General features: G+C 45.5%; 1 protein-coding gene across 1 annotated transcript in view; it reads left to right on the forward strand.

Moving 5' to 3' along the window:
• The first annotated feature begins 7302 nt into the window (after nucleotides 1-7302).
• SLC27A2 (solute carrier family 27 member 2) overlaps nucleotides 7303-20921 on the forward strand; it is a 47995-nt gene continuing 34376 nt past the window's right edge. Inside the window, exon 1 of the mRNA XM_062205887.1 lies at nucleotides 7303-7968. Coding sequence (XP_062061871.1) covers nucleotides 7491-7968 — 478 coding nt within the window. The 5' untranslated portion in view covers nucleotides 7303-7490. The remainder of the gene's footprint in view (nucleotides 7969-20921) is intronic.

Here is a 20921-nt window from a genome sequence, read left to right on the forward strand (position 1 = left end):
GCTCTAACACAGGTTGCGTGTTTTAATGATCAAGTTTAAACTCCTCCTGGGGTGAAGACCTTAGAATTAAAGAGAAGCAGAGTGATCTTTGGATAATTTTTTACCTATCTGCGCCTGCTTTGCTCTTGGTAGGGACTGAACCAATACAGGGTGGCTGGTGGTTGCAACTCTCCCCAGAACGTAACTGAAAACCTGCAGGACAACTTTGGAGAACATCAGGTGCTTTTAGAAACTTGGAATAGAAATGATTCACAATAGAGCCACTTTTGAGCTGCTCAGGCACTGGCCAGTGACAATGTTAGCTAAATTATATGTCCCTCCAAATAGCCAAACTGCTTTTATGAAGTAAACATTACTTTAACATTTACACCATAAAATAACACAAAAAGAGTTTTACAGACCAATATCACTTATGATTATCAAGGCAAAAATATAAAGCCAAATATTAGTAAACAGACTCCAAATATCACATTAAGGACCACTCCATGATCAAGTAGAGTTTATACCAGGAATGAAAGATGACTCAATATTAGAAAAGGTGCGTCTGGGTAAGTAAAGATATGGAAGTTCTTTGTATTATTTTAGATGTGGAGGTTCAATATTTCCCAGTATTTTATCCCTCAGATAAAGCTAAACACAGGGGGCCAACACTGTGCCAGCACCCATATGGGCGCCAGTTCATGTCCCGGCTGCTCTACTTTTGATCCAGTTCCCTGCTGATGCACCTGGGAAAGTATCAGAAGATGGTCCAAGCCTTTGGGTCGCTGCACCCACATGGGAGACCCAGAAGAAGCTCCTGGCTCCTGGCTTCAGCCTATCCCAGCCCTGGTAGTTGTGGCTATTTGAGGAGTGAACCAGTGGAAGATCTCTCTCCAACTCTACCTTTCTCTGTAACTCTTTCAAATAAATAAAATAAAACTTTAAAGAAAAAAAAACTGAACATCAATACCAAATTCCTATCAAGAAACATTAAATGAAAATCATTTCCAAATAAAAAGGTTTTGGGGGCCAGCACTGTGGCACAATGGGTTACGCCCTGGCCTGAAGCACTGGTATCCCATACAGGTGCCAGTTCGAGACCCATATGAGCTCCGGTTCGAGACCCGGCTGCTCCACTTCCTGTCCAGCTCTTTGCTATGGCCTAGGAAAGCAGCAGAAGATGGCCCAAGTCCTTGGGCCCCTGCACCCACATGGGAGACCGGGAAGAAGCTCCTGGCTCCTGGCTTCAGATCGGCGCAATTCGAGCCGTTGTGGCCACCTGGGGAGTAAACCATCTGATGGAAGACCTCTCTCTCTCTCTCTCTCTCTTTCTCTTTCTCTCGCTCTGCCTCTCATCTCTCTGTGTAACTCTTTCAAATAAATAAATATTTAAAAAAAAAAAAAAAACGGGCTGGCGCCGCGGCTCACTAAGGCTAATCCTCCGCCTGTGGCGCTGGCACCCCAGGTTCTAGTCTCGGTCGGGGCGCCAGATTCTGCCCCAGTTGCCCCTCTTACTGTCCAGCTCTCTGTTGCGGCCTGGGAAGGCAGTGAAGGATGGTCCAAGTATTTGGGCCCTGCACCTGCATGGGAGACCAGGAGAAAGCAGCGCGCCGGCCGCAGCGGCGATTGGAGGGTGAACCAACGGTAAAGGAAGACCTCTCTCTCTGTCTCTCTCTCTCACTGTCCACTCTGCCTATCAAAATAAATAAATAAATAAATAAATAAAAAGGTTTTTTAAGAATCTAGTGGAAGAGCCAGAGCTGTGGCATAGTAGGTAAAGCTGCTGCCTGCAGTGCCAGCATCCCATACGGGCACCAGTTCGAGTACTGGCTGCTCCACTTCCAATCCAGCTCTCTGCTATGGCCTAGGAAAGCAGAAGATGGCCCAGGTTCTTGGGCCACAACACCCACTTGGGAGTCCTGGAGAAAACTCCTGGCTCCTAGCTTTAGATCAGCCCTGCTCCAGCCATTGCAACCATTTGGGGAGTGAACCAGCAGATGGAAGACTTCTCCACCTGCCTCTCTGTAACTCTGGCTTTCAAATAAATTTTTAAAAATCTTTTTAAAAAAAAGAATCTAGTTGAAAAGGTAGATAACATATTTGAGAAGATGGAGAATACCAGCAGAGATGTTAACTATAAAGTCACATGGTGATATTAGAAATAAAAAAAATATATCAGAAATGAAAAATTACTAGACAAAGGTTGTAACCAGGACAAAGAAGGGTCTATTTCAAGTGTTTGTGTAGACTCATGTTTTTGTCCTTAATCCCACACCACATGATAGAACATATGCATCCCCACTCTCAAGACTTGCTCAAACAGAAACTTGGAAGACGGGGCTCAGCGAGTTGTATTTTAACATGTGACACAGGGGGTTATTTCCTCCCCATCAAGTAGGAGGGAGACCACCTGCTCTGAAAGTTCAGATCGAGAGCTGTAAAGGGTGCAGGGACGATCTCACTAGCTCTCTCTCTAGGAGGCCTCCTCTGAGTCAGCAGAGAGGTGATGGGCATGCAGGAGCCGGGAGGAAGGCTAGAAGCTTAGTCATCTCGTCTAGCCCCTCACCTCCTCCTGCAACGCCTTGGAACAGAATAGAAGCAAGTGGGCATTTGAGGTCATCTAGCGCTCTGGGTAGAAAGTTGAAGGAAAAGCGCAGCCTAGGAGGCCACACTGACGTGACAGCCCACGAAGGGAGCAGAATTTTGAGGAAGGAAATGAATAATTTCAGTGGAGACGAGAGACTGGGAGAGGCAGGGATTAGGAGGATCCACCAAGGGAATGGGAGTGCGAATCTCCATGTTTGAGATCTCAGGGCCGACCTCAATCCTAAATTTTGTTCAAGTCCACAATTTGGTTCTACTTCATATCTTACTGTTGAATTCACATTTCAGAATGGATTAACATGTAGATGACTTCTCTATAAGAAACCAAATAAAAACTGATTTTCTACATGGAAAAATATCCTAATTTCTATCTTTTTTACATGTTGGAGTTATCATCCTTTCTTGAAAAGGATATTTGAATTGAAGTAAAATATACACAATATAACATTAACCATTTTTATTATTTTTAAGTGTATAGTTCAGGCATACTTTTCTTTTTTAGGGCTCAAAATGCCATGATTTTATAAAATGATAATGAAAATATACTACAATTGGGTAGTGGGAGAATTGTTTTCACTTAAAGCAACTTTCACCTAAAAATTATGAAATCCAAAGAATGTTATTGCAAGAATTAAAGGAAAAAAAACAAAAGAAAGAAAGAGGAAGGTCTGAGAGAGGGAGGATGGGAGGCAAATATAGTTATCTTCTTAGAATTCTACCTATGAAATATTTGAAGAATCTGCTATCTTTATATTAATAACAATTTTGAATAAGTAGTTTAAAAATTACCTCCTTATTTTGTTTTGCCTCTAACTTTGTTCTGAAATGCTATTAGATTGAGGAAATTCAGATATCTAACAACCACTACCTTAAAGGAAATTGAGATTAAGAGGGATAGAGCATTTGGAGGAAGAGAGAAGAAAGGACAAAGCTACACCAAGAGGAACATGCAGGTCACTTTTAGACTTGTACAGACTGGACTTGCTAAAGCAAGGAGCTCTTCAGAAGAAGCAACTGGAATTAAGGGGTTTGTTTCTTTTTCATTTTTAAAAAGTGACTGATGATATTCTGCTCATAGCAGAAAACTCAAAAAACATTTGCTATTGGAAGGTAGTAAAGTGTGAGTCAGATTCAGAAGTCAGAAAAAATGTTTGAACTTCAATTTATAGACTAACTCTTCCTAATACACATGCCAAAAATGAGTATTCAATGTGCAAAGTTATTGATCACTCTCCAAGGGAGCCAGCCAGTAACCAAAGCACCTGGTCAGCTCCAGCCCAGGTGTATAATAATATGCTGTACAAATATAACAACCGTCTACACATGTTAGGAGTGGAAGAGAAATGGGAAGTAAGGGTAACCACTAAAGATCAATGAATAGTGGGGACATAGGTGAACTATTGCTAACAATATCGAATGTTTGTGTTTCCTCAAAATTCACAAAATTGAGTTCAAAATTTCCCCAAAATTCACAAAATGCTTATGTTTCCTCAAACTTGAAATCCTAATGATGGCATCAGGATGTGGGGGCCTCTGGGGAGGTGATCGGATCATAGGGGTGTAGTCCTCATGAATGAGATTAATATCCCTACAAAATAGGCCCAAGGGGCTCATTTGGACCTTCCACCAGGAAAGGACACATCTAAAAGTGACCATTTGTGTGAAAGCAGCCTTGCACCACACACTCATCCTGGATTTTGCAGCCTCCAGAACTGTGAGAAATAAATATCTATTGTTCATAAGCTACCCAGCTTATGGGATTTTGCTGCAGCAAACCAAATGGACCAGAACAACTATTAATCTGGTGATACAGCAAAAGTGAGTCGATCCTAAACTCAAAGTGAGAATCACGGGAATGAAGAGTTCCAGGGTACAGACATTTGTGAATTCCTTCCCCAAATTTGTTTCTTCTCCCTGGCTCCACCTTCCCCTTCACCTTCCACACACACTTTTTAATAATACCCTGAAATTGTGCACAAAACAGTCTACATAGCTGTAGCCCAGCCCCATGATTGAGCCCTGATAGGCATAAATCGTCGGCATTTCTCTTTCCCCAGGCCCTAGAGAACGTGTGCATATTCCAATCAGGATTTTGTGATGGGGGCTTCTAAGGAAAAGATCTGTGTATTCCCGAGGTGACTCAGGAAATATCACCCCTCAGGGCTGCTGGTGGCCACCTTTGAGTCATGAAGGGAGAATGTGAACGAGAACAGAGAAGGTGGCGAGGAGAAACAGGAAAACAGAAACTGCATCCAGGCCCCAGGATGTAAGCCATAGAATAAGGCTCACTCGAAGGCTACCCTACTGCTGGACTCTCCAGTTCCTCCCTAAATTCCTGTGACTACCTAAACCATTTTGGACCCTTTTACTTGCAACTAAAAGATTGCTCATGTATAAGGTCAAAGTGATCCTCAGAATAACAGAAGAAAATAGACATTTCTGGTAATCTAGTACCCTGGATAGAGAGCAACTGTTAAGGAAAAGATAAGGAGGATTGATTTGAGAGGCTACATTGAAATGCCTAATCCTGAAGAGATGGGGGTGGCACGGGGTAAAGAAGGAAGTCTGGATCTACACTTCGATGTAGAACCGCACACCAGAATGGTTTCTGTTGAGACCACTATTTTGGTTAATGCTACTGCCTTTTCCTTAGGGATGATGAAGGCCCCCAACTCATCCCTAAGGAAATGATGCAATCAGCCTTCAGTGTTGAGAATCTCAGGAAATGGGAAAGGATTGCTGCAAAGCACCAACAACAGAAAGAAGGGGCGGGGGCAAGCATCTGGCCTCACGGTTAAGATATCTACATGCAACGTTGAAGTGCCTGATTCTGACTCCCAGCTCCGGCTCCAGCCCCTCCCCTCTTCCTGCGATGCAGATCCTGGGAAGCAGCAGTGATGGTCCAAGGAACCGGGTCTGGGCAGGAGACCTGGACCAAAGGCATTGCAGGCATTGGGGAAGTGACTCAGCAGACGGGAGTGCCCTCTCCTCTCTTTTTCTTTTGCTCCCTCCCTAAGAAATTAAAAAAAAAAAAATGAGAGGCTAAAAAAGAGATGAAGAATATTTTTAATTCTGGAGGGAGAAAGAGAACATAGAAACCTAGATTGGAAGAGGAGCATAACATAGGTGCTCAGAGTAAGCGAAGAGTTAGTTCCGTGAGACCAGATTCCAGTTTCTAAATCCAGAAATTACTTACTAATAATAATAAATGTAAATTTACAAAGTGCAACTTTTGTATTGTTATGGCTTTTTCCCCCATAACCTCCCTCCCACTCACAGCCATCCCAACTCCCACTCCCTCTCCCATCCCACTCTTCATCAAGATTCATTTTCAATTATCTTTATATACAGAAGATCAACTTAGTATATACTAAGCAAAGATTTCAACAGACTGCACCCACACAACCGCACAAGATATAGAGTACTGTTCGACTAGTAGTTTTACGGTTAATTCTCATAGTAAAACACATTGAGGACAGAGATCCTACATGGAGAGCAGGTACACAGTGACAAATCAAAACTTACTATCTTAATTTGCCTCTCTAAGCTCCCCTTTCTTGTCTCTATATAAGGATACAGGAGTATGCTTTATATACTGTGAGGCTCCAAACCTTGACACAGGGAAGAACCTAGCAGAGTGTCTAAGAGGAAGCATTGGTTATTTGCCATGCTCTGGTAAGAGTTAGGTGGACAGACACAGGAGGACAGGACAGGGTGCTGGTCCAACACTGTTTGGGTGGACTCTGAGCTTCCTCCTTCCCAAGCAAACTGAGTATTTCATATGAAAGTAGAACTAAGAGAAATGAAGAGGCTCACACTTCCTCCCTAAGAAATGACTCTTCAGAAACGCCAAGAACATCGACTTCATGTTCTCTATGCTGAACTATTTCTAACAGAGCCTAGAGCGAATGTGTGTTGAATGGGGCTAATACCCATGAACTTTGCAACAACTAGGTGGGGAGAGGGGGTGGCACGTACCAGAACGACATATTAAATTAAAACAACATCGAAGCTTGATTGCACGCGGCCGTATGTGGCAATGCTTCTCGAGAAATCAGGGCTCACGGCTCCAGGCAGGGCCGACTGGGATTGGACATGCTGTCCCCATCCAATGGTAGAGGCTGGGATGAGCTAGATGTGACTTGTCCTCGCTAGAGCTTTGTTCCACCTCGAAGCCTCACCCACAAGGGGGCCGCCTGGCAGTCGGGCTGGGCTTGGGCGGGGAAGCAAAACTGAGAAACAAAGAGAAACCAGGCAGAAAGCCCTTGGGACCAGGAAGGGGCGAGGAGGAGCTCGACCGTGGTAGGGGCACCTGCTACCCGCTACGCATAAACAGTCTGGCACTTTGTAGACAGGAACCGTACGCCATCCCCAGAAGCCACTTTATGGGCGGCAACAACAAATGACAACGGCCCCCGCCTGCATCATCTCCCTTCATCTTCACAACCGCTCAGCGCGTCTCGTCACCACCAGCTGACACGGAAACCGGCTTCCAGAGGTAAAGCGCCTAGGTCACCACGCGGGGGAGTCCAGACCTGACCCCAAGACCTTCAGACTCGGGCGGAGTGGCGCTGGTGACCCTCCCATCCCCCACCCCTCCACCCCTGGGCGCAGAGTCGCCCGCTCTGCTAGGAGGACCTTGGGGGCGGGCCGGGAGCGCAGGTGGCTGCGCCCCACGAGGGGGCGGGCTCAGCGGGCCGGAACCCTCGGCTGCCCACACCCGAGTCCACCTTCCCGCCAGCCGGCCGCCGCCGAGGAGCTCCGCTGTCGCCTCAGCTCCGCCGCGCACCCCGCTGTGCGTCCGCGCGCAACCTGCCAGCCGCCCGCCCGGAGCCCGCCCCGCCGCCGCGCTGCACGCCCGGAGTGCGCCCTCTGCCCTCGCGGGGACAGGGGGCCCCGCCACCGTCATGCTGCCCGCCATCTACACCGCTCTGGCGGGGCTGCTGCTCCTGCCGCTGCTGCTGAACTTCTGCTGCCCCTACTTCTTCCAGGACATGCGCTACTTCCTGCGGGTGGCCGGCTTGGTGCGGCGGGTGCGCGGCTACCGGCAGCGGCGGCCGGTGCGCACCATCCTGCGGGCCTTCCAGGAGAAAGTGCGCCAAACCCCGCACAAGCCTTTCGTGCTCTTCGGTGACGAGACGTTCACCTACGCTCAGGTGGACCGGCGCAGCAACCAGGTGGCGCGGGCGCTGCACGATCAGCTGGGCCTGCGCCAGGGAGACTGCGTGGCGATCTTTATGGGCAATGAGCCGGCCTACGTGTGGCTATGGCTGGGGCTAATCAAGCTGGGCTGTGCCATGGCGTGCCTCAACTACAACATCCGCGCGAAGTCTCTGTTGCACTGCTTCCAGTGCTGCGGGGCGAAGGTGCTGCTGGCTTCCCCAGGTGAGCCCCAGGACCCTTCCCGCCCCAACCCTGCCCACCCGCCTGCGCGAGGGCTCATTTGTGCCTCGGAGAAAGCCAGCTATAGCGCGGTGCAGGCGGGTTGTAGAGAGGGAGAGAGGGCATGAAGGTTCCTTGCCACGCTGATGGATGCTCTTTAGAACCACCTGTTGTGAAGTTACTTGTGTGCCAAGCTTAAGCTCCACAGTCTCCCTCGGTCTCCGAGGGAATTGGCTCTAGGATCCCCTCTGTAATATCAAAATGCACGGATGCTCAAATTCTGATGTAGCACTTGCCATCGACCTATACACAGCCTCCTGTATCTTTAGATCATCTCTAGCTTATGTAGCATCTACCAAAATGTAAATGCTATGTAGATCATTGTTATACAGTATTGTTTAGGGAATAATGAGGAAAGAAAAAGTTTATGTATGTTCAGTATGGACCCAGTTTTTTTCCCAAATAGTTTGATCTGCGGTTGGTTGAATCCCTGAATACCAGGGGCCCAGTGTATCCGCACAGTGTTGCTTTCAGTCCTCACCGCAGAGATTATTCTGGGGTTTTCATAGATGAACCCACAGGGCCGAGACAGGTGAAGTTTCCTGCTCTAAGTCACAGAGCGGGAGGGCTGGAGGGCCAACCAAGGTATCTAACTCCAAAGCCCAAGTTCTTAACCCTGTGCACGTTTTCCTTAAAATGCAGTCTTGAGTGTGAGCTCCAGTGGGTCCAGAGACTTCTCACTTCCATTGCTTGATTGGCTGTGTGATCCATCCCTTGGTTTCCTCCTGAGGTGGTCTTTTTTTTTTTCTTTTCAACTTTTATTTAATAAATATACATTTCCAAAGTACAACTTTTGGATTATAGCAGCTTCCCCCCCATAACTTCCCTCCCACCCGTAACCATCCCATCTCCCACTCCCTCTCCCATCCCATTCTTCATCATGATTCATTTTCAATTATCTTTATATACAGAAGATCAACTTAGTATATACTAATAAAGATTTCAACAGACTGCACCCACAAAGACACACAAAGTATAGAGCACTGTTTGAACAGTAGTTTTACCATTAATTTTCATAGTACAACACATTAAGGGCAGAGGTCCTACATGGGAAGCAGGTGCACAGTGACTCCCATTGTTGATTTAACAATTGACACTCTTATTTATGACGTCAGTAATCACCCAAGGCTCTTGTCATGAGCTGCCAAGGCTATGGAAGCCTCTTGAGTTCACCAACTACGATCTTATTTAGACAAGGCCATAGTCAAAGTGGAAGTTCTTTCCTCCCTTCTGAGAAAGGTACTGCCTTCTTTGTTGGCCCATTCTTTCTGCTGGGATCTCACTCACAGAGATCTTTCATTTAGGTCTTTTTTTTTTTTTTTTTTTTTTTTTTGCCACAATGTCTTGCCTTTCCATGCCTGTGAAACTCTCATGGGCTTTTTAGCCAGATGTGAATGCCTTAAGGGCTGATTCTGAGGCCAGAGTGCTGTTTAGGACATCTGCCATTCTATGAGTCTGCTGTGTATCCTGCTTCCCATGTTGGATTCTTCTCTCCTTTATAATTCTATCAATTATTTGCAGACACTAGTCATGTTTATGTGATCCCTTTGACACTTAATCCTATCTTTTTGATCAGTTATGAACTTAAACTGATCACTTTAACAAGTAGATGGCATTGATACATGTCACCTTGATGGGATGGAATTGGAATCCCCTGGCACATTTCTAGCTCTACCATTAGGGGTAAGTCCGAGTGAGCATGTGCCGAACTGTACATCTCCTCCCTCTCTTATTCCCACTCTCATATTTAACAGGGATCACTTTTCAGTTAAATTTAAATGACTAATAATAATTGTGTGTTAATTAAAGAGTTCAACCAATGCTATTAAGTAGAACAAAAAAACACTAAAAGGAATAAAATAGTAAGTTATTCCACGACAGTCAGGACAAGGGCTGATCAAGTCATTGTTTCTCATAGTGTCCATTTCACTTCAACAGGTTTCCTTTTTAGTGCTCAGTTAGTTGTCACCCCTCAGGGAGAACATATGATATTTGTTTCCAGATTCCTCCATTTTGTTGCAAATGACCAGATTTCATTTTTTTTACTGCTGTATATTATTTTTTTTTTTTTGACAGGCAGAGTGGACAGTGAGAGAGAGAGAGACAGAGAGAAAGGTCTTCCTTTTGCCGTTGGTTCACCCTCCAATGGCTGCCGCAGCCAGCGCACTGCGGCCAGCGCACCGCGCTGATCCGAAGCCAGGAGCCAGGTGCTTCTCCTGGTCTCCCATGCGGGTGCAGGGCCCAAGCACTTGGGCCATCCTCCACTGCACTCCCGGGCCATAGCAGAGAGCTGGCCTGGAAGAGGGACAACCATGACAGAATCCGGTGCTCCGACTGTGACTAGAACCCAGTGTGCCGGCGCCGCAGGCGGAGGATTAGCCTATTGAGCCGCAGTGTCGGCCTGTATAGTATTCTAGAGTACATATCCCATAATTTCTTTATCCAGTCTTCTGTTGATGGGCATTTAGGTTGATTTCATGTCTTAGCTATTGTGAATTGAGCTGCAATAAACACTGAGGTGCAGACAGCTCTTTTATTTGACAATTTAATTTCCTTTGGATAAATTCCAAGGAGTGGGATGGCTGGGTTGCATGATAGGGCTATATTCAGGTTTCTGAGCAAATCCAAGCTGACTTCCATAGTGGCTTTACCAGTTTGCATTCCCACAAACAGTGGGTTTTCCCCACATCCTTGCCAGCATCTGTTGTTAGTTGATCCTGAGGTGGTCTTTAAGGCTGCTTCCAGCTCTCCAGTGATGTGAGCATCCCCAGCTTCTCACTGTAGGAAGAAGGTGACCCCACTGACCCCTAAGAAGTCTTTGGTGGTTGGATGCAGTGCCCATGTGGTCCCCCTCTGCATCTGGAGCCATAGTGACCTCTTCAATTCTGTAGCCACCTCCTGCCACACTTCAACCAGACATGAAGTTGCAACTCCAAGCTAATGTGGTGACAGGCCAGGAAGTAACAGAACCTGTTACCCACAGGGCTGATGGTTTTCACCTCTCAGAGAACTTGACTCCACTGTAGAATGAAGACCAGGGGTTGCTTCTTTCAGTCAGTAAGAGAACTAACCAGGTGTGGCCAAAGAACATGGGTTTCAGGCGAAGACCATGGGGAGCCACAAAGCCCCACCTTCCTGAAATGCCTCTCTGTACCAGGCGCTATGATGGATGCATTTATTACCCTGGGAAATAACATTATTACATCACACCCCCTTATGCAGTTGAGGAAACTGAGGCTTAAAATTTCAGCCTAGGTCTGTCCATCTTCAAAGCCCATTCTCTTTCCTGCATCATGCTGTCTTCCTCTGCATTGGATGTTAAGTGTTAGAGCTGGAAGGCATGAAGCATCCACCTGCCCACCATCTTATCTTTATTTCATAGCGAGGGAGACTGAGGCAAGCTAAGCCACTTTCTGGTTTCATCTTTCAACCAGAAAGATGAAATGTCGATTGACTTATGGGAATCCGAAGTTCACACACCTGTTTCATGCAGCATAGGCTAAATAATCTCAAAAAATGTAGGTTTAGAATAAATGTTTAAAAGCAGGGGATAGGCCGGCGCTGTGGCTTAACAGGTTAATCCTCCACCTTGCAGCACTGGCACACCGGGTTCTAGTCCTGGTCGGGGTGCCGGATTCTATCCCGGTTGCCCCTCTTCCAGGCCAGCTCTCTGCTATGGCCCGGGAGTGCAGTGGAGGAAGGCCCAAGTGCTTGGGCCCTGCACCCGCGTGGGAGACCAGGAGAAGCACCTGGCTCCTGGCTTCGGATCAGCACAATGCGCCGACCGCAGCAGCCATTGGAGGGTGAACCAACAGCAAAAAGGAAGACCTTTCTCTCTGTCTCTCTCTCTCACTATCCACTCTGCCTGTCAAAAAAAATAAATAAATAAATAAATAAAAGCAGGGGATGATTTTAAAGACAGCCAAATAATTTGGAGAGCATAGAACTTTGAAGAAATTTCCCTACAATTTCTAGTTGCCGGTGAAAAGAGGCAACTTCACTACTTAGTAACTGGAAGGCTCTCTCAAGCCTATTGCTCTACCATCTTACTTAAAGGGACTATATTAACACAATGATCTTTGTACCATAGAAGCACCTAGATGTTATCACCTCCTTAGTATTTCAGGTCCCCTAGGAGGGCTTTCATGTGGTTTGGAGTTTAATTGACAAAGAAGCTGTAGATTAAATCACTATCATTGGGCTTGGTTCTATTATAAGAGATGCAACTGCAACCAGATACAGGTTGAAGAGAGCATATATGAAATGTTTTGGACTGGAAGTGTTTACGATTTCAGATTTTGGAATATTTGCATAAACATAATAAGATATCTTGGGGATGAGACCCAAGTCGAAACACACAGTTCATTGGTTTTATATACATCTGATGCAAATAACCTAAAGGTATTTCTATACAATATTTTAAATAATTTTGCACAAATTTAAACCAACTCAAAGTTTCATGGTGTGTGTTAGGCTAGTGCTCAAAAAAGTTTCAGGTTTTGGAGCATCTGGGATTTGGGATTTGGGGTTTTGAAACACTCAGCCTGTACCTGCTTCCCCAGCCAACCATCCTCTGCCGGATAGCATTGCATTTATATGAAGCGTATAATGACATGCAGATCACAATTGAACCAGAATTTCCCAGGGACCTAAGTTAAACTCTGGCAGTGAAATGACCTTTTAAAAAGGCCACCTGTTTGAAAATCATTAAGTTTTTCCAAATCACTGAGATACTTTTGCATGATATGCAGAATTACACTCTGATCTAAAAAGTTTACTGCAAAACAGTAACAGAGTCCAAACCTGCAGATTTTGTAAATGTGTCCTGTGTGGACACACTGTGCAAACTAACCTTTGAGAGAGGTTCCACTTTTGAAAAAACATTCCGTTCAAATCCTTGAGACCTTTGTACACTCTGCTCTCTGACCTGAGACAGATCCTACAAAGGAAGCAACACAGAGTCCAAAGTTGCACATTTAGTGGATGTGTCCACTTGGAAATGTGTTGAATGAGCAGTTTCTTAAAATTCTTTGCTGTTGAGAGGGATCTTAGAGTTATTCTAATGCTATAATCCTCTCCCTTTAGTGAGTGTGTTAAACTTCAAGGAAGGTTTGGAAATGAAACTTCAATGAGCATGAGAATCACCTGAGGATTTAGTATAAACAGCAAATTTCTGAGCCCCATTGCTCAAAACCAATTCAATAGGACTGGGGCAGGGAGGGTGGGCATGTGTGTTTTTATAACAGTCCCACCCCACCCCAAGTTGATTTTGAAGCCAATGGTCTGAGGACTAGGCCTTGAGAAGCAGTCTAGTTTCCACTTGCTTTATAGCTGAACAAGGGCTCAGGGTGATATGAATTGCCCAAGGTAGTTTGGGCAGTTGCAACAGAGAGCCAGGGATATATCCCAATTTTTTTCTCACTTCCAGGGTACTTTTTTGTTTTATCACATTGTCCGAATCTAGTACATAAAAGTGAGTTTGATTCCATACTGTGCATTCCAGCCACAGGGTTTGTGAGCTGACAAGAGCTCTTGAGCTCCAGCTATCTGTCAAATTCTGGAGTGTATGGAAATGACCAGCACGGTGGCATGTATCATGAGGATTGATCCTGTTGTCCTAAGTTTTGAGGACTCTTCATAAGGCTTTCCAGGGCCCAACCCTGTCAGCATTTCAGTGCCCAATTACCCCTTCCAAGTGTACTATACTTACAGAAAATCAAGGCTCACAAACACTTTTCTGAATCAAGCAAAAGTAGTCATCTCCCAGAGAATGTGATGTTCTCTGGTTGTATATTTCCAGAGCCTTCTTCATGGCAGCGTATCATCTTACTAATCCCATGGAAAAGTTGTCTTCAACTGTTTGAACTTCTATCAGTGTTATAATTCATAGAAGCCAACTTCCCCGGGCCAGTGATTTTTCATGGAACTTCCAAACACACTATGAGTAAAACAGAAACATATATTTAATATCACACAATAGGGAATATTTTGTGAAAACATCCAAAGGAGGCCTGAAGTAGTAAGTTTTCTGTTTCCATGTTTGCTAACAGTAAGATCATCACTAGGGGCCAGGCGTTGTGGCACAGCAGGTTAAGCTACAGCTTGCGCTCTTGACATCTCATATCAGAGCACCAGTTCAAGTCCTAGCTACTCTGCTTCCAATCCAGCTTCCTGCTAATGCACCTGGGAAGGCAGAGAGGTCCACGTGGGAGACCAGGATGGAGTTCCTTTGGCCTGGCACAGACCTGGCTGTTGCAGTTTAGGGAGATGGAAGATTCATTCTCTCTCTCTCTCTCTCTCTCTCTCTCTCTCTCTCTCTCTCTCGCCCCCCCTTTCTTTTTCCCTCCCTTCCTCTCTGTCTATTGTTCTGCCTTTCCAATAAATACATCTTTTTAAAAAAATCTTCACTAAACTAGCTCTTCTCCTGAGAAGATAACACAAAAACCCTGAGCATCCCTTCCTCTGCTCACTGAGCAGGACTGCACTGCCAGGCTCAGCATGACCACGTGAGGCTCCCACAGCTAGCTACTCCTCTTGTGCAGACTTCAGTAACAGCTAAAGGAGCTCCACTACAAAACTGTACCAGACCAGGTAATCTGGAACGGTTTATAACCTGTTTTGGCCTGGGTTTGCAAGGCTGCAAAAACACAAAATTGGGCCTCTTTCAAAAGATATGATAGACTTCCAAAACTTATAAATAGGAGAATGCCATTTATAAAAGCTAGTGTTGGTATCAAAAATAATTCTTGCCATAAAAACTTTTTTAATTTTTAAATTTATTAATTTGAGAAGGATAGGATTGGGGTAGGGGAGAAGAAGGAGATCACTAGCCAAATGCCAATAACATCCAGGGTTGAACTGGCCAAAGCCAGGAGCCAGAATTCAATCCAATGGCAGGAACATGATCACTTGAGGCCTCGCCCCTCACCACTGGCTTCTGAGGTCTGCGTTAGTGGGAAACTGGAGTCAGGAGCCAGAGGTGGATATCAAATCCAGATTCTCTGATACGGAATGTGGGTGTCTTAACCACTAGGCCAAATGCCTATTCCAATTGGCGTACAGACTTGCAAGGTTAGATTGAGAAAAGCAGATGGTACAACAACTTAACTTCCAAATCAAGGAACGTTTAGAAGGTAAAAGCTCATTGCCATGGTGGGATGGGGAGCTAAGAAGATGAATTAGTTGAAGGATCTAACAGTCCAATGCAAGAACTAAACCACATATAGAAATCCTTGTGATGCCCAGGAGAGTGTGATAAGCATGCAACAAAGTGCTGTGGGGAAAATGAGCAGAGAACTAAGGTAGGCTTCTTGGAGACGCAGACAACTGAATTGGACAAGTGCAGTCAGGAGAGATGTTCATGGCAAAGCAGGACCAGAGGCAATTTTGACCATAGCACAGTGAGATGCTTCATTAAAGAGTTTTACTAAATTAAAATAACAGGCTAGACTTAAACTAGGATCACTTTTTAAAAAAAAAATTTAAGTTTATTTATTTGAAAGGCAGAGTGACTGAGACAGAGGGATCTTCCATCTGTTGTTTGACTCCACAAGTGGCCACAACAGCCAGGGCTGGGCCAGGCTGAAGCCGGGAGCCAGAAACTACATCCGGGTCTCTGCCTCGTGAGTGGCACAAATTCAACTACTTGAGTCATCATCCACTGTCTCCCCGGTGTATTAGCAGGAAGCTGGATCAGAAGAGTAGCTGGAACTCAAACCAGCACACCGATATAGGACGTCAGTGTTGGAAGCAGTGTCACAGCACCCACCCCAGAAATGGTCATTTTCTAAAACTGACTACTGAAGGGACTCCAATGTAAAGACAATAAGGACTCAGAGAATCTAAGGGATAGCTAGTGGCAGCTTCTACACTTCCATAGAAGGTGGCAATTTAAAATATATATATTTTTTTATTTTACTTGCCAGATAAGGAAAGAAAGGGAAATAGAGGTCTTCTACCCCCTGGTTCATTCCCCAAATATCTACAACAGCCAGAAACGGGCCAGGCCCAAGATGGGAGCTTAAAACCCGATCTGGGTCTCCCAGTGAGTGGAAGGCACCAAGTACTTGAGACATCACCTGCTGCCTCCCAAAGTGCATGAAAGCAGGAAATGAGTCAAAAACAGAGCCAGGACTTGAAGTAAACACTCCAGTATGGCATGTGGGTGGCCCAAGTGGCATCCCAACCGCTTCACCAAACACTTGGCCTAAGAAGATAATTTTCTAATGCCAACTATAGTCGAGAATCAGGCATGGGGATAATCTGACTCCACTCTTCTCACCGTCTTGGGCTGCCCAAGGAGTAATGTAGATGGGTTGCTTTAATGCACTGGTTGTGTCAAAGGCATAGAATCCTCTCCTATATCTTCGAATAATACCTTAGTAATGCCTGGCACACAGTGGACACTCAATAAACATTCATCCAACTGAGTTGCAATATTCTGGTTGATTGTAATGGGCTTTCTTCCCTGAAATTTAAGAATCACTGGGTGGGGCATGAGGGCATGAAAAATGATCTAAAAAACTGAAGGAGGAAGTCTCTTCAAGAAGTTCATGGAAAAATGCATGTTATCCAAAAAACTACATGGATTTCAAATTTTTTTGCACCAAGATACACATATTATCTTTTTTAAAAGACGTATTTATTTGAAAGGCAGAGTTACAGAGAGGCAGAGAGAGAGAGGTTCACTCCCCAAATAGCCACAACAGCCAGAACTGGGCTAATCTGAAGCCAGGAGCCAGGAGGCTCTTCTGGGTCTCCCACATGGGTACAGGGGCCCAAGCACTTGGGCCATCTTCTACTGCTTTTCCAACCCATAGCAGAGAGCTGGATCAGAAGTGGAGCAGCCAGGACTCAAACTGGTGCCCATATGGGATGCCAGCACTGCAGGTGGCGGCTTTACCCGCTATGCCACAGCCTGGCCCCACATATTATCTTTTAATTCCATCTTTCCATATAGTTTTTGAAGTTCCCTTGGATATCCTGATGTAAGAAAATCCAGTTCAACTTAAACTCCCTAGGTGCAGCCTCACGCTACCACAGATTTGTTTACTTCCCTAAGCTCCTCCTGACCAGCTGCCATGCCCAGCCCTGTTGACAGTGAACTGTAGGAAACAGGTGTTCTCTCTGGGTCTCCGTGCAGAAAAGGAGCAGGTGATAAGTGCATGATGGGCTGGGACCACACTGAGAAGGATTTGTGAGTAGGAGAGTGGAGGACTCTGTACACGGACAGAGAGACACCTGGACACCAAGTGAGTAAGACACTCAAGGGCTGTGAGTCCCAGCCCTTGAGAGTTCTGGCTTTGAGATGTTCTCTAAGGTTTTTCTTCCTTCCCCGCTCATCACCAAAAGTTGCAAGCAGGGTGGTTGCAGCCTCATTTAGCAGCAGACTAGCACTGTGCTAGCATATGTGGAAAAGCTGCTCAGCTTCATCAGAAACAAGGGGTACAGAAGTGAAAGCAAAATACACCCTGAATCAGCTGTCAAAGTTATTAAACCCGGATAGAGTTCAGATTATCCTTTGTGGGTGTAAGGAGCCGGTATGTGAAAAGCACCACCCCACCCCCTCTAAGAAACAGGAAAGCAGCTCCTTGGTAGACAGGGGACCTAGTTGCTAACAGCTGTCAAATAACAATTAATCAGACTGGCTATGACCTCATAACCTCATGCTAAGAAATTTCCCTTGATTCCAAGGCTATTGAGAAAGCAGAAACTTTAATTGAGGGAAATGAAAAATAATATCAAGTGAATTGTTTAATGACGTGACTAGAATGTATCTTTCCCTATTGTGTAACGTGGTTCTCTGTTAAATTTTCACTTAACTCCTGTTGGAATTTAACCTGCATTAAACATTTTTCTGACCTCAGGGTGATTTGTTTTGTGTGGGGAGGTAAGGCAGTTGTGTGTCTCTACTTGAACAGTGTTTTAATACACATTGTTGCTATATAGACTATAGGTTGTTAAGTACCATCATTCCAAACTGCCAATGATAAAGATGCAAAATCACAGTTACAAATGACATTTTAAGAATTATTTTCAAATTTTTTTCAGGTGCTGTATTGGCACAAGTTTGTGTTTCAATAGCACTTTTTTAAATACATTTGTTCTTTCCCTAAATTTCTTTTTTATTTTTTTTTTTTTATTTTAAAGAGAGAGAGAGAGAGAGAGAGATCTTCCATCACTGGTTCACTCCCAAGATGACCACAATGGCCAGGGTTGGGCCTGGCTGAAACCAGGAACCTGGAGCTCCATCCTGGTCTCCCATGGGGGTGACAGGGGCCCAAGTACTTGGGCCACCTTCTACTGCTTTCCCAGGGAGCCAGATCAGAAGCAGGGCAGCCAGGTCTCCAACCGGTGCTCTATGAGATGCCAACATCACAGGCAGCAGCTTAACCCTGATCCCCATCAGCAGCCTCTAAGTGGCTTTTCTGAATGAGGACATGACCAATCTTCTGTCCTGTCTTGTTCACCTTCCATTTCCCATTCATCCTGAAACTATGATCAGCATTCCTCTGCTTTTTCTGCCTCCTGTTTACATCTTACCTTATTAGTAAACACCTCTGGGGTGTGTTGTTTTAGTTATGAGACAGTCTGGTAGGGGAGGAAACTACTTGATTGGATGTTTTTTCCTATGGGAAGTCAGTAGCAGCTCAACACCACCTAGGTGGATTCAGCTCATTCTCCTCCCTCCCTCCCTGCTTTCCAGGAATGAGCCTGTTTATTTAGAATTTTTTTCCTCAAAAAGTGGGGGGTGGCCACTTAGGATGCTACCTTGATATTTTTATTTGCTTTTGAACAAGACAGACTGTAAGGTGCTGGGGAAGGGTATGGTAATCACTCAGTTTTCATCACCCAGATGTACACTGCTTTTTCTGGAGGTCTCCTTTGGATGAGGGGTGGGTGTTTGGCATGATGGTGAAGACACCACTTGGAATATCTGCATCCCATATCAGAGTGCCTGAGTCCCAGTGTCACCTGTGCTTGCAATCCCAGCTTCCTGCCAGTGCACGCGCTAGGAGGCAGCAGGTGATGACAAACGTACTGGAGTTCTTACCACCTATGGGGGAGGCCTAGGTGGAGTTCCTGGCTCCTAACTTCAGTCTAGTCCAGACCAGGTTATTGCTGGCATTTGGGAAGTAAACCACTAGATGAAAAATCAATCAAATTATCTATGTCTGCCCTTCAAATAAATTAAGTAATAAATAAATAAATACATAAACCTAGATGAATGAGAAACTGGTGAATTTGCTCCACACCCTTCAGGAAACTTTTTCTGAATACTATTTCTCACACCCAATATTTTAATAAAGCTTGAGGTTATGCTCTTCATTAAGAAGATGAACAAGAAATTGGCCACATTACTCTTAAAAGGGAAATGCCCATGATTTATTTAACAAGTACAAACAGGAGGTCAAGGACAGCCTCTTCCAGCAAGTATGACTTTTTACTAAGCCTTGAACCTGAGTGGTCATTGCAGGGAAGGAAGAATCCCAGCAGCCCAGTGTATCTTTCCATTTTGTATGTGACCTTCCACGCACAGCCTCTGTCCTCCTTTGTGGGAACAAGGTTACTGGGATAGATGTCACAAGGTTGTTGTAGAAATCACATGGAGTGATATGTGTAAAGTTACTATACAATCAAACAAAATGTTAAGCTTTGTTTTGAGTAAAGATGACAGGTGTAGTCAATGCCATGGGGCACCGCCCATATCCCCATTTTCAGACTGAGACACTCAACCCTCAGCGGCCAGGAGCTCTCCACCAAGACCTCTCCTTGGTGGGAGAGAGCTGCTTTGCCCAAGGCCTAGCACTACTACCCCAAGCCTGAGTGTATTGACTGACTGATGGGTGGACAGAAAGGCACAGCCCATCTCCCTTAATTTGGGACAATCTAAAGGACCATTCCTAGCATCAGAGGACCAGCTGAAGGAGGGCACTGCTTGACTGCCTCACAGTTCTGGGTCTCCCTCTATCCAGTCTGCTTCCTTTGCAGTCTCAACAGGTTCTCCTCCCAAGATGCTTGGTGCATGCAAATCTCTGTGTTAGGGTCCTGGGGAACTCAGCCTGCTACAGGCAGAATTATTTGAGCCTATGTGTCCTGCTTGGCTGCCAGTCAGATGAGCAGACTTTACAATAAGAACTACATACACCCAGAAATCATGTGTGAAGGAGAGAAGATGTACTCCTAATCATATCTGTAAAAGAATGAAGAAAAAGGATTAAAGATCAACTGGGTAGTTGGCAGGCAATGTTCACATCCAGAATTTCCTTCCAAATTTCAGTTGTTTATATCAACACCTTTTACCTAAGGGAAGACAACCTGACATGGTATGTCCTTATAAGAGAGTTGACAAGCTAACAGAATCTCAAGTCAATGCCCAAATAATAAATTCTATACCAACAGCTTAGAGGAGATGGAGGGAAATAAGTCGGGCCAGGGCAACAGCCTCCCTGTAGATAAGATGACTTCTGTTGATACCTGCAGAGGGCCAGCTGGGAACCTGAGTGGAGTGGGAGATGCAGGATGCCGAGCTGCTTGAACCGTGATGAGGCATGACATCTGCTTAGTTGCATTTCCTTTTATTTTTACTATACTCTTATGAGTTGGAAGAACATAAGTAGTGCCTGAGTACATTTTCCTTTTAAAAAGTTTATAAAGGCCGGCGCCGTGGCTCAACAGGCTAATCCTCCGCCTAGCGGCGCCGGCACACCAGGTTCTAGTCCCGGTCGGGGTGCCGGATTCTGTCCCGGTTGCCCCTCTTCCAGACCAGCTCTCTGCTGTGGCCAGGGAGTGCAGTGGAGGATGGCCCAAGTCCTTGGGCCCTGCACCCCATGGGAGACCAGGATAAGCACCTGGCTCCTGCCTTCGGATCAGCGCGGTGCGCCGGCTGCAGCGCA

The sequence above is a fragment of the Lepus europaeus genome, chromosome 11, assembly GCF_033115175.1.
Source record: "Lepus europaeus isolate LE1 chromosome 11, mLepTim1.pri, whole genome shotgun sequence".
Taxonomy (NCBI): Eukaryota; Metazoa; Chordata; class Mammalia; order Lagomorpha; family Leporidae; genus Lepus; species Lepus europaeus.